Consider the following 14,880-nt stretch of genomic DNA (forward strand, 5'->3'; position numbering starts at 1 on the left):
TAGAATGTGTATTTTTTGTTAGAAAGAAAAAGAATTTTATATTTTCACAGAAAAGTGTGGCTTCTTCATTTAGAGTACTTTTATTTCCACTTGATAATACAGGGTATGATTGTAATCCATGACAACCACACATTCTGCCGAGTTTAAATTAATAACCATAACCATCAAAACAGTTACTAAAAAGTAAACATTCATTGAGTTCTGTGATGAATTTACATGTATCATTTATCCCCATAAAACCTCATAAAGCAATACTATTTTTACATTTTAGCCCACTACATTAGAAAGTCTGTCAAGAGCAGACCCATATTTATTTTGTTCACCTTTGCAATTAACTATCAAGCATGAATAAATCTTCACAACAAATCTATAAGGTAAGCCATCACTGTGGACATTTTACAGATAAGGACACTTAAATTAGTAACAAGCTAGTAAATACTAGAACTGAATTTGGGCCTGAGCAGTCTTGGTCAGAACTCACATTCTTAATCACAACATATACCTAGGAGACTTGTTACAAAAAACCCTAAGTGAGGTGGTTTTTGTTAGATTCTTGCTCTTCAATTATTTAACTATTTGATTAACTACACAAAGGAAAAGTGAACAGGAATTGGAATCAAACAGGAAACAACTGACACAGAGACTGCACAGCACGTGTCAGGCAGAACTGCAGGAGGGGCAAGAAGAAAAGGTGGTCTTTTAAATTAATTTTGAGTAGAACAATTAAATAATAGCAAACATTTAAATGTGTACCATGTGCCAGATGCTGTCCTAAATATACAATATTAGCTCATTTAATCCTTGCAAAAGTTTTTTGAGGCAACTTCCTATTTTATTGATGTAAATAATGTGCTCAACACCACAAAGTAAGTAAGGAGATTTCAACCAAATAGTCTAGAATCCATGCTCTAAAATACCACAGCATACAAATAATAAGTTTATACCACTCAGGATAAGTCACCGGCATCATAGTCCAGAGTCTGCAATTTCCAGAAGATACACTACATTTGTAATTCAAGTTTTTGAATTGACCATGGTTTTCCATTGCAGGTTAGTTAACATAAAGCCACAATTTTTAAAAAATAATGAATAGCTCTCAGATGAAAAATCTATGTTGTATGTCTATAAAACTCAATATAACACAAACTGCTAAGATATACAAAAGTTATGTTAGGCCATGATAAATCAATGTTAAGTTACTATAGTTCAAACTTTCAGATATAATAAGGGATGAAAGAGCAAAGTTCAGATTTTAATTGCCATTAGCAGGGCATTCAACACAAAGAATAGATTTTTCTATTTGTATTACATTTTCTATCTAACAGGAATCTATACTGTTACTACTTTATTATAGCAACTGAGTGAGACTCAAAACCATGCTTGCTACACCTAAAACTTCATTCAATGAATAATAATAAATTATTGCAGACATTTTCAAAGACTGGCATTTGTATTATACCTTTTAAGATATTCTATTCCATTTTAAGCTTTGTAGAAATATTTGAAAGTGCAATAAAAAAGATAAAGCGTATCTCAGAGCATTTTGATAGCTTAGTCCCCTACTAGTCTATTTTTACAAGTCATAGACATGGTTACTCTTTCAAACTATTACAGGCATATTTCCTACGGTGTTCTCTAATATGATGAGTTGCTATTAGGCATTAGATATAAACTCACTTATTTAGTGCAAACTGTGGTAATGCACAGCATTCTTCAGATTAAGTATATTACCCTGGTTAACTGAGTAATACAGATAGTTACCACATTATGTTTAATAATAAATATCTTATTTTTGAAAACTGATACCAATGTTATATGAATTATGTGTCTATACTGATATAATTTGCATATCCCTAACTCAAAATAGCTTTAAATAGTAACATTTTGATGTGTCTTAAAGATGCACTATGATAAAAAGTAATTCTATTTTTTGTAAGACATATAAATAGGTAAAAATTTTAAAAGAACAAAATATATTTAAAACATGCTAAAAATAAAAGCAAAACTGGGATAATAAACTATTAAACTGAATTATATTGTGCTATAAGGTAGAACCTCCAAAGTAGGTAACCTTTCTACATTGACCACCCCCTTAAGTTGACCCAATTTTCATGGATCAGACATGTACCACCTGTACATATCAGTTATAGCAGGCCAAGTTCCTCATGTTGACCACCTCCAAATGTTGACCAGTTTGTTATAATCCCTTGGGTGGCCAACTTGTAGAGGTTCTACTGTATTTAACTGCAATAGGCAACTATAAGAAAAAAGTCTTCTTTGTTCCTGAAGAATGGGCATGCTATATTTTAGCCTCATACAACTTTTTATGTGTTGCTAAGATCTCTGATCTGTGTAAAAGGCAAAAACTAATGACTTTCAAAATTCAATGAAACAATCAAGAAAAACACGTAAAGGCTTATTCTAAGCAAATAGAATAAGCACCTGTGCCTCAAGGAGTAGGGCGCCGGTCCCATATGCCAGAGGTGGCGGGTTCAAACCCAGCCCCGGCCAAAAATAAACCACACACACACACACACACACACACAAAAAAAAAATAATAATAATAAATAACATTAGACAAAACAGAAAATTTAGTAATAAAGCAATTTTAAATAAATTTTACATCATCCAGCTCAGCGCCTGCAGCTCAGCAGCCAGGAGGCCAGCCACATACAAGGGAGCTGGCAGATTCAAAGCCAGCCCAGGCCTGCCAAACAATAATGACAATTACAACCAAAAAAAATAGCCGGGCATTGTGGCAGGCACTTGTAGTCCCAGCTACTTGGAAGTCTGAGGCAAGTGAATCACTTAAGCCCAAGATTTGAAGTTGCTGTGAACTGTGATGCCACGGCACTCTACCCAGGGTGACAGCTTGAGACTCTGTCTCAAAAAAAAAATAAATAAATATTTTTTTACATCATCCTTGAAGTCTTAATTTCCAAAGAACTATATTTATGTGTCTTAAAAAGAAAAGTGAGGCCCCACCAGAACTAATTCCTCAGCTCCACTGTTTTAGTAGTAAGTAGTAGCAAGGTGGTCTTCTATAAGGTACTTCTAGAAGAACATACTGAGCCTACATCTAGTATGCATGATTATTGACAGATAGTTCTACAGTTAACCAGCAACTGAGAATATCTATACTCCAGGCACTTTGGCAGGAAGACTAATCTTCAATCTACTATTTACCAATATTTATCCAACACTCAGATAAGAGAAATAATATTTTTTTAATTCTTTTTTATTAATTTTTTTTTTTTTTTTTTTTTTTTTTTTGTAGAGACAGAGTCTCACATTACCGCCTTCAGTAGAGTGCCATGATGTCACAGGACTCACAGCAACCTCTAGCTCTTGGGCTTCCGCGATTCTCCTGCCTCAGCCTCCCGAGCAGCTGGGACCACAGGCGCCCGCCACAATGCCCACCTATTTTTTGGTTGCAATTCAGCCAGGGCTGGGTTTGAACCCGGCCCCCTCAGTATATGGGGCCAGCGCCCTGCTCACTGAGCCACAGGTGCAACCCGAGAAATAATATTTTTGAAAAATACCTCCAAAGTCATCTGTGTGTTTGTATGTGTATTCCACCTTTTTCTATAAATAGCCTAAATATATCTACACTTGCATTAAAATTAGAGCAAGTAGAGCTTAATATCTATTTGGGAGCCCTGCAGAATTGTTCTAACAATTTTTTGTCATTAAGTTCAGTGGAAAATTAAGTCACAAACGTTTAAAGGTGTAAAATTTTACATACCCTACATTTTTCTTTTTTGAATATCCCAAGTCATTAAGAAATAAATATCCCATTTTTGAAAACCAATAACCATATGTCTTATTAAACTCACTTTCTACTTAGGATTCAATTCTGTTTCCATTCTTTGAGAATGCACAATCTTTAAGAGACTATTAGGGGATCTGGACTCCTGCTAATAATAAATCTTTCATTCCATTAGCTACAAAAAAGTATATCTGTGTTTTACCTTTAATAAGCAAAAAGAACTGCCTGGCATACATTGGTATAATAAATTTTAATTTCTTTGCTAGCATTATCTTATTTACTTTCTCTTTATGACTTCCTCGATTAATCAGTGTTTGGTTACACATCTCCTTGGATAAGAGGACTTAAAAATTTGTAGAACAAAGAGAGAAAAAAGAGGCTTTAGAAAAATAACAAAAATATTAAAGCATCTTTTATCAAAAGTAATGAATGAAGTCATAAAAGATTAATTAATAAATGAAAAAATAAGCATTTAGTGAACAATACTAAAAGCCTAAGTAAAAGTCAATGATTAAAACCTTAGCCAACAAAATTATGGATAAATTGTTGCTATGCAAATGCAAATATGAAGTTTTTTTCCAAAGTAAAAAAGACATATTTCAATACACTTAATTATATTACAAATAATCATAGTATACATTTAGAATTCATTTGACAGAATTACTTTTAAGTAAAATCTATTTTTTGCTTTTATAATTTAACAAAGTTCACTTTGATATTATTAATAACTACATTCTTCTTTTAAAAAAGGGATTTTAAGAATAAAATTGGTATAGTTTAAGGATTCTACAAAATGTTAGCTGTCAAAAGTAATCTGTGAAAATGAGACAGATATGTGTATATATAGAAAGTATAATATAAAATAAAGTATTTTTTCAGTATTGAAAAGAAATAATGAAGCCTTATACAAACATTATCATTTCATACAAAAATTGTGGGAAAACAAAAGTGCATACTTACCCTTCTCCTCCCATTCTTGTTATTTTTAGACGAAAATCCACAGAATTCAGACTGGGAGGCTTCCATTTCAGAATATCATCACATCGACCAGGTTTATATTTCTAAAGTGAATTGAAATGATGATTGATCCATAGTTAATAAAAAGCTAAAAAATAAACAACCAATTTATTAAACATAAACTTTTATATAATTAAGCAAAACTACTTATTTTCTGGACATAATTTTTATCTTCAGTCTACACTCACTGATGACCACTTTTCCCGCCACACACACGTAGGCCTGTCTGTTTTAGCGGTGAGGGGCTCTTCTACCAGGTACTTCCAGAAGAACACTTCAGTAAAGTGTCTGTTCAAATATTTTACTCCTCTTTTTATGGCGCTATTTGACTCATCACTGACTTGAAGGAGTTGTTTATATATTCTAGACAGTCTTGGTTTTCATCCGTTTAACAATTTCTTTAGAGGAGTAAAGTTTCTTATTTTAATGAAGTCAAAATTATCCATTTTAAAAATACATAATTGTGCTGGGTTTATGAGTTATGTAAGTTTCCTAATCTAAAATGTTCACAATTTTCTAATATGTTTTCTTAGAGAAATTTTATAGTTTAGGCTCTTATTTTTAGGTATACAATCAACTTAAGGTTTATTTCTATGGTGCAAAGCAAAGGATTCAGTTCACTGACAGATGGATATCAAATCAATCTAGTACCATTTGTTTAAAAAGATTATCATTTCCTCATTGAAATTGCCTTAGCACCTTCATAAAAATTCAATTGTTATAGATACAGATATATTTCCATTCTCACTGCTTATTGATACATATGCCTTTCTTCCTGCTAACGGTACACTGCTTCAAAGCTTTCAAGTTTTTTCAAGTTTTAAAAACAGGTTGTATAAATTCTCAAACTTTATTCTTCTTTTTCAAAAGCACTTTTAGTTAATGTAGCATTTACATTTCCACATAAACTTTAAATTCAGCTTGTCAATTTCTATGAAAAATAAGCCTGCAAAGATTTTAATGAGAATTGTGCTCAATCAATTGATTATGAGAAAAATGATATCCTAACAAGATCAAATCTTCTGATTCATAAATATTGGAAATATGATCATTTACTAGGTCTCTATAAATGAATATCATTACTTTGTTAAGTTTATTCCTAATAATTCAATACTTCTGGTCTTTATATCACACAAAACAGTTTTATTTCTATACACCAGCAATAAAAATCTAAAAAATAAATTAGAAAATTAAAGAAATTTAAAATATTATCAAAAGAACAACATACTAAGGAATTAATTTTATCAAGGAGATGAAATGAAAACTATAAACATTAATAATAGAAATTAAAGAAAATCCAAAAATGCAAAGACATCATATGTTCATGAACAGAAAGACTAAGAATTGATAAGATATCAATACTATAGAGAACAATCTACAGATTAAATATAATCACTATCAAAATACCAAAATCTTTTTCACAAAAATGGAAAAGCCAATCCTCAAATTTGTATGAAATTTAAAGGGATCCTAAAAAGCCAAAACAAACTTGAAAAAAGAACAAAGTTAGAAGATTCACATTTTTCCCTTTCCAAACTTACTACAAACTTAATCAAAACAATGTGGTGCTGTTATAAAGATAGACATACAGAGCAGTAGACTAGAATTAAGAGTATAGAAATAAACACATGTGTCTATAGGAACTCCTGTTTTTGTAAGAATGTCAAGTTCATTCAATGGAGAAACAATACTCTTTCTTTTTAAGAAATACGTTTCTCTTTTCAAGAAACAGTGCCGAAGACGCCTGGATTTCTACATACACAACAATTAAGTTGATTCCTATCTCACACCATATTAAAAAAAATAAAAACAAGATATAGATAAACAACCTAAATTTAACAGCAAAAACCATAAAAGTCATAGCAGAAAACAACACTTCATTATCTTGGATTTAGCAATGGATTTTTAGACTCGATAACAAAAGCATGAGCAACATAAGAAAAACTAGATAACTTGGACTTCATAAAAATGAAAAACCTTTGTGAGTCACAAGATATTATCAAGAAAGTGAGAGGACAACCTACAGAATAGAAGAAAATGTATGAATTATATACATAATATCTAGTAGTATCTGTGTACATTATATATATATATATACACCTAGATATTTATATATTCTAGATACCAGTATCTAGGTAGATACTCTACCTAACAAATGCAAACTTTTTGGGGGGTAGGGGGCAGTTTTAGGCCGGGGCCGGGCTTTAACCCTCCACCCCTGGTATATGGGGCTGGTGCCCTACTCCTTGAGCCACAGTTGCTGCCCACAAACGCAAACATTTTAACCTAGTTGTTTGTACCTTCATATTAACCTGAAATAATAAATAAATATTTATTTGTTTATATATGTGTGTGTGTGTTCAAAACCAAAATGAGATACCCTTCACAGCAACTAGGGTAGCCAGCCATTAACATAATTTTTAAAAACATGAAGAAAAAGAAATAACAAGTGTTGGTGAGGATGTGAAGAAATCAGAGCCTATATGTCCTACTGGTAGAAATGTAAATGAGGTGGCCCCTGTGGATAAAAGGCGGATGGTTCCTCAGAAAGATGAACACGGAATCATCAAATGACCTAGGAGCTCCACTCCCAGGTACACAGTCCAAAAAGTTAAAACAGCTACTCAAACAGACACTAATTTGCCAATGTTCATGGAAGCATTCATTACAGAACTCAAAAGGTGAAAACAATCCAAGTTTATGGCAACAGAGGAGTGCATTTACAAATTCAATATGGACTGTTAAAAAGGAATGAAGTTCTGATACATGCTAGAAAATGGATAAACCTCAGAAGCTTTTAAATGAAATAGGTGAGACCCAAAAATCATAGCCACAAAAAGTGGATCATAGGTTATCAGGGGCCAGAGGGAGGAAGAAAAGGAGATTGATTCTAATTCAATCATCTGCTGAAAGGTGTTTATGTGGTTTCCATATCTTGGCTATTGTGAATAATGCTTACTGGTTGCACAATTTCTGTTTGAGATGATGAAACAGTTATGGAAGTGGGTAGTCTATTAATTAAAAAGACCACAGGAGGAGAATTTATTAATAAACAAGTGTTTGTGAATATTATTGTGTTCTTAACTGTTGAAGGTTTTCAATGCATATAATATGTAGATAAATTATATTAATCAATGTATTTACAGATTCACTTTATAAGTAACCTAAATGGAATGTATTTATTCAACACAATCAAAACTTACCTGAAATTTTTATCGCATGTATTTCAGATATATATACTTATAGACACACACAGACATTGAAATGATCACCATGGTGTGTGTGTGTGTGTCTCAAGAGCATCAGAAATCTACTCTTAGCAGATTCCAAGGACATATTATTAGGCGTAGTCAGTGTGCTATACACCAGCTCTACAGACGAACTTACCCTACAGAATTGCAACTTCGTGCCTCTTAACTTACATCTCCCCAGCCCCACTCCTGGAAATCACTGTTCTAATCTGTGTATTCAGCTATTCTAGATTCCACATATAAGTGAGATCCTGCAGTATATCTCTTTCTCTATCTGGTTCATTCTGCTTAGTACAAGGCCCCTTAGCTCCATTGTCCCAAATGGCATGGTCTCCTTCGTAAACCTGAATAATATTACACTGTATGAATATACCACAATTTCTTTATCCATCATCTGCTGCAAGATATTTATGGGGTTTCAATATCTTGGCTATTGTGAATAATGCTGCAATGAATATGCGAGCACATATATCTCTGTGACGTACTGATTTCATTTCCTTTGGAATATATGTAGAAGAAGGATTGCTAGTTCATACACTAGATTTATTTTTAACTTTTTGAGGAACTGACAAACTGTTTCCATATTGGTTGTGCCAATTTATATTCCCACCAACAGTGTACAAGTGTTCCCTTTCCTCCACAATGACATTTGTTATCTCTAATCTTTTTGATAATAGCCATGTAAATAGGTGTGAAATAACTCACTGAGGTTTTAGTCTACATTTCTTGGATGATTAATAATGTTGAGAGAATCCAAGAGATGAACCCAACTACTTACTGTTATTTGATCTTTGACAAGCTGATAAAAAACATTCAATGAGGAAAAGATTCCCTATTTAACAAATGGTGCTGGGTGAACTGGCTGGTGACCTGTAGAAGACTGAAACTGGACCCACACCTTTCACCATTAACTAAGATAGACTCTCACTGGATTAAAGATTTAAACTTAAGACATGAAACTATAAAAATACTAGAAGAAAGTGCACGGAAAACACTTGAAGAAATCAGCCTGGGAGAATATTTTATGAGGAGGAAATTGGAAATTGAACCAACACCAAAACTAAATTACTGGGACCTGATCAAACTAACAAGCTTCTGCACAGCCAAAACACAGTAAGTAAAGCAGACAACCCTGAGAATGGGAGAAGATATTTGCAGGTTATGTCTCCGACAAAGGTTTAATAACCAGAATCCACAGAGAACTCAAACGTATTAGCAAGGAAAGAACAAGGGATCCCATCTCAGGGTGGGCAAGGGACTTGAAAAGAAACTTCTCTGAAGAAGACAGGTGCACGGCCTACAGACACATGAAAAAATGCTTATCATCCTTAATCATCAGAGAAATGCAAATCAAAACTACTTTGAGATAACATCTAACTCCAATAAGATTAGCCCACATCACACAAGAGATATTGGCGTGGATGTGGAGAAAAAGGACCACTTCTACACTGCTTGTGGGAATGCAAACTAATATATTCCTTTTGGAAAGATGTTTGGAGAACACTTAGGGATCTAAAAATAGACCTGCATTTGATCCTACAATATCTCTACTAGGTATGTATCCAGAAGACCAAAAATCACATTATAAGAAAGATATATGTACCAGAATGTTTATTGCAGCCCAATTCATAATTGCTAAATCATGGAAGAAGCTTAAGTGCCCATCAACCCACAAGTGGATTAATAAATTGTGGTATACGTACACCATGGAATATTATGCAGCCTTAAAAAAGATGGAGACTTTACCTCTTTCATGTTTACATGGATGGAGCTGGAACATATTCTTCTTAGCAAAGTATCTCAAGAAGGAAAGAAAAAGTATCCAATGTACTCAGCCCTACTATGAAACCAAGTTATAGCTTTTATATGATAACTATAACCCAATTATAGCCCAAGAACATGGGGAAAGGGGATAGGGAGAGGAGGGATGGGAGGAAGATGGGGGGAGGGATATGATTGGTGGGGGGGTGATTGTTGGGACCACACTTACGATGCATCTACAAGGGTACATGTGAAATTTACTAAATGTAGAATACAGGTGTCTTAACACAGTAACTAAGAAAATGCCGTGAAGGCTATGTTAACCTGTTTGATGAAAATGTTTCAAATTGTATATAAAGCCAGCACATTGTACCCCACAATTGCATTAATGTACACAGCTATGATTTAATAAAAAATAAGTAAGTTAATAAATAAAATAACGTTGAGTACTTTTTCTATACCTCTTTACCATTTCTATGTCTTCTTTGGAAAAACTGATACCAATGTTACATTTTTTAAACTGGGTTATTTGCTGGGGTTTTGTGGTGGTAGTGTTTTTGGCATTGAGTTGTGTCCCCTCTATCAAAAATAACAGTTTGCAAATATTTTCTCCCAATCCGCTTTTTCATTTTGTTGACTGTTTCCTTTATTGTGTAGAAGCATTTTAGCTTGGTGTAGTTCACTTGTCTATTTTTGCTTTTGATGTGTGAGCTGTGACATCCAAAAAGTCATTACCAAAGCCACTGTCAAGGAGTCACTCCCTGTTTTTTTCTAGGAGCTTTACAGTTTAAAGTTTTACTATCACTTAAATCTTTAATCTAAGTTGAATTTTCTGTGTGGTATGAAAGGTCTAATGTCCTTCTTTTGTACGTGGATATCCAGTTTTCCCAACACTGTTTGTTGAAGATATTATCTTTTTCCTATTGAGTATTCTTAGTGCCCTTGTCAAAATAATTTGAACATAATACACTCAGGTTTATTTATGGGCTCTCTATTCTGGTCCATTGGTCTATGTGTCTGTTTTTATGTCAGTACCACATGGTCTTTTGTTTAGGTTTTTTTTTTTCTTTTGTATTTTCAGATTAATATAAGGGTGGAAATGATTAGGGTACATTGTTTGCATTTGTAAGGTAAAGTCCAAGTTGTAGTTGGGCTCCTCACCCAGGAGGTGTGCCATATTCCCTTACATTGTGCCTGTCAGGTGGAAGCACACTAATCCCCCTCTCTCCTCCCTACTCCTCCCTCCATCCTCCTCGCTCCCCTCCACATGAGTCAGATAACTGTGTTTTCTCTTGTGTGGACATGTCTGTGTTCATCCACTGGTTTCATATTAGTACTGAGTACTTTGGATACATGCTTTTCCATTCTTGTGATACTTTATTAAGAAGAATGTTCTCTAACTCCATCCAGATTAATACAAAAAAATTAAAATCTCCATCTTTTTATGGTTGAATAATATTCCATCGTATACATATACCACAGTTTATTAAACTATTCATGTGTTAATAGAAACATCACACTGTTTTGATTACTATAGCTTAGTAATAAAATTTGAAAACAAAGTGTGAGGTCTCCAACTTTGCTTTTCTCTCTCAACAATGCTTTGGCTACTCAGGGTCCTTTGTGGTTTCAGACAAATTTGGAATTATTTTTTCTAGCTCTAACAAAAAACACAATTTGTATTTGGATGGGGATTATATTGAATCCACTCATATCATTTTGGGAGTCTACACATTTTAACAATGTTAATTCTCTAATCCATTAACATGGGCTATCTTTCCAGTTATTTGTGTCTTCTTTAATTTCTGTTATCAGTGTTTTATAGTTTTCAGTATATAGATATTTTATCTTCCTGGTAAATTTATTCCTGGGTATTTCAATCTTTTTTTTTTTTTTTTGTAGAGACAGAGTCTCACTTTATGGCCCTCGGCAGAGTGCCGTGGCCTCACACAGCTCACAGCAACCTCCAACTCCTGGGCTTAAGCGATTCTCTTGCCTCAGCCTCCCAAGTAGCTGGGACTACAGGCGCCCGCCACAACGCCCGGCTATTTTTTGGTTGCAGTTTGGCCGGGGCCGGGTTTGAACCCGCCACCCTCGGTATATGGGGCCGGCGCCTTACCGACTGAGCCACAGGCACCGCCCATTTCAATCTTTTTGATACTATTGGAAATATATATATATCTTTCTTGCAAATAGAATTTTTTTTCCATTTCTTTTCATATAGATTATAATTGGTATAAAGAAATAACTGATTTTTGAAACTTGGTTTTGAAGTCTAGTACTTCACTTAATTCCTTTATTAGTTCTAACAGGTTTTGTGACTGTGTGTGTGCGTGTGCAAAGACTCATGCCACCTGCAAACAGGGCTAACTGTATTTCCTTCTTCCTGATTTAGATGCCTTTGATTTCTCTTTCTTGTGATTGCTCGCCCTAGTATTTCCAGTATTAGTCTGATTACAAGTGGTGAGAGGAGGGATCCTTGCCTTGTATCAGATCTTAGAGGAAAAGCTTTCAGTTTTTTTCCATTGATTATGATGTGAGCTGTGGCACTTTTTCACAAATGGCCTTATTATGTCAAGGAAATTTTCTTGTGTGTCCATTTTGTTGAAAGTTTTTATCATAAAACAATGTTGAACTTTCCCAAATACCTTTTCTGCATCTATTGAGATGGTCACGTGATTTTTACCTTACATTCTGTTAATGTGCTTTATCTTATTGATTGATCTGTAGATAATTAAACCAACTTTGCATCCCAGGGATAAATCCCATTGCAAGTTTTAAATGTATTCTGAGAACACAGAAAAAAAAGTATATAATACGTTGATGGCTTATGAACTGCTTATAGGGGAAAAAATATTGTTAAGCCTGAAAGCTGGGAGATACTCACTTGTGCAGATTTTTACCACAAAGTTAATGGCAGCAAGAAAACAGGAGTGGAAAAGCACCCAGTCTCCTACTGGAGGGCACTGTGGAGAGTGGGCCATGTTATGAGAAGATAATTAGGAAAGAAAAACTAACTACCCTTATTATTAATATTTTTTAAATATGCAAGTAAATTGCATTCTAATGAATTTTTTACTTCTATTTTTTATCTTTTTTATTAGAGATAGGCTCTCACTATGTTTCCCCAGGCTGAGGTGCAGTAGCTGCTCACAGGTGAGTCACAGTGTGCTGTACTCTCAGACTCCTGGACTCCAGCAATCCTCCCATCTCAGCTTCCCTAATAGCTGGGAACAAAGGCATGTACCACTACTCCCAACTCTAGAAGATTTTTATAAATTTAAGAAAAAGTCCAAAAACTCTAGTCACAGGATCACTTATTTCAAATGAAAGTTTATATGATAATTCAGTATGACTAAAATTTTGATAAGAAAGAGCACTGCAGTTGACGGGAAACCCCCCTTTTACCAATAGCACATTTAAGAACATAACATACACAATTTTCCCCCAAGCCCTGTGTTTCAAAGAGTAAACATAAAATCAAATGAATAGTTTTTCAGTGGAAATTTTTGTCCATTTATTTGCAGTAAAAAATTCATTCACTGCCGGCGCCTGTAGCTCAGTGGGTAGAGCACCAGCCCCATATACTGAGAGTGGCGGGTTCAAACCGGCCCTGCCCAATCTGCAACAAAAAAAATAGCTGGGCGTTGTGGCAGGCACCTGTGGTCCCAGCTACTTGGGAGGCTGAGACAAGAGAATCGCCTAAGCCCAGGAGTTGGAGGTTGCTGTGAGCTGTGTGACACCTCAGCAACTCTACTGAGGATGATAGAGTGAGACTCTGTCTCTACAAAAAAAAAAAAAAATTCATTCAGGTAATATATGAGTATATACTTCAGGATGATCACAAATATCTTCAGAATGACTTTGAATATACAGTTTTTAGAAATGTTGAAACTGCAAAAATTTATAATTGTTAACCATTCATTAAAGCAGTCTGATAAAAATACAATTGTTTTCCTCATAAAGCTTATTTGACAGAAATATCATAGACCTTTTACCAAAGGGTCAAAAAAAGTAGAGGGGAGAAGGGTAAATGGGTTGAAAAAAATAGTCTGTGTAGTTTGAGACTACCCCATGTTCACCCTATCCCATTCACAACAAGCTCTGCCAAGGAGATTCCATAGCTACAGACTGTAGCATTATGGTATACATACTGACTTTGCTCACAATTCCTGGCTCATAACTTGGAAAGAGATATGGAGAACACTTAGAGATCTAAAAATAGATCTGCTATTCAATCCTGTAATCCCTCTACTGGGCACATACCCAGAAAGACCAAAAATCACATCATAACAAAGATATTTGTACCAGAATGTTTATTGCAGCCCTATTCATAATTGCTAAGTCATGGAAAAAGCCCAAGTGCCCATCGATCCACGAATGGATTAATAAATTGTGGTACATGTACACCATGGAATATTATGCAGCCTTAAAGAAAGATGGAGACTTTACCTCGTTTACATGGATGGAGCTGGAACATATTCTTCTTAGTAAAGTATCTCAAGAATGGAAGAAAAAGTACCCAATGTACTCAGCCCTACTATGAAACTAATTTAGGGTTTTCACATGAAACTATAACCCAGTTACAACGTAAGAATAGGGGGAAGGGAGAAAAGGAGGGGAGGGAGGGGGGAGATGGGTGGAGGGAAGGGGATTGGTGGGATTACACCAGAGTTGCATCTTACAAGGGTATATATGAAACTTGGTAAATGTGGAATGTTAAGTGTCTTGGCACAGTAACTGAGAGAATGCCAGGAAGGCTATGTTAACCAGTGTGATGAAAGTGTGTCAAACGGTCTGTGAAGCTAGTGAATGATGCCCCATGATCATATCAATGTACACAGCTATGATTTAATTAAAAAAATAATAAATAAAAAAAATAAAACTGGGTGGCGCCTGTGGCTCAAGGAGTAGGGCGCCGGTCCCATATGCTGGAGGTGGTGGGTTCAAACCCAGCCCCGGCCAAAAACCACAAAAAAAATAAATAAAACTAACAGGGAATGTTCCACACTCAAAAAAAAAAATAATAATAAAATAAAGTTGGGGCACCTTAGGCCTCATGAGATTGAATCAATCTAAATC

General features: G+C 34.6%; 1 protein-coding gene across 5 annotated transcripts in view; it reads right to left on the reverse strand.

Annotated features, from left to right (window-relative positions):
• The window catches only part of RNGTT (RNA guanylyltransferase and 5'-phosphatase), a 425,603-nt gene that overhangs the window by 174,713 nt on the left and 236,010 nt on the right, over window positions 1-14,880 (reverse strand). For all 5 annotated transcript variants that reach the window (XM_053591687.1, XM_053591688.1, XM_053591692.1 and 2 more), the window contains one exon: window positions 4,730-4,830. In XM_053591687.1, coding sequence (XP_053447662.1) covers window positions 4,730-4,830 — 101 coding nt within the window. The remainder of the gene's footprint in view (window positions 1-4,729; window positions 4,831-14,880) is intronic.

Source organism: Nycticebus coucang, chromosome 5, assembly GCF_027406575.1.
Source record: "Nycticebus coucang isolate mNycCou1 chromosome 5, mNycCou1.pri, whole genome shotgun sequence".
Classification (NCBI taxonomy): domain Eukaryota; kingdom Metazoa; phylum Chordata; class Mammalia; order Primates; family Lorisidae; genus Nycticebus; species Nycticebus coucang.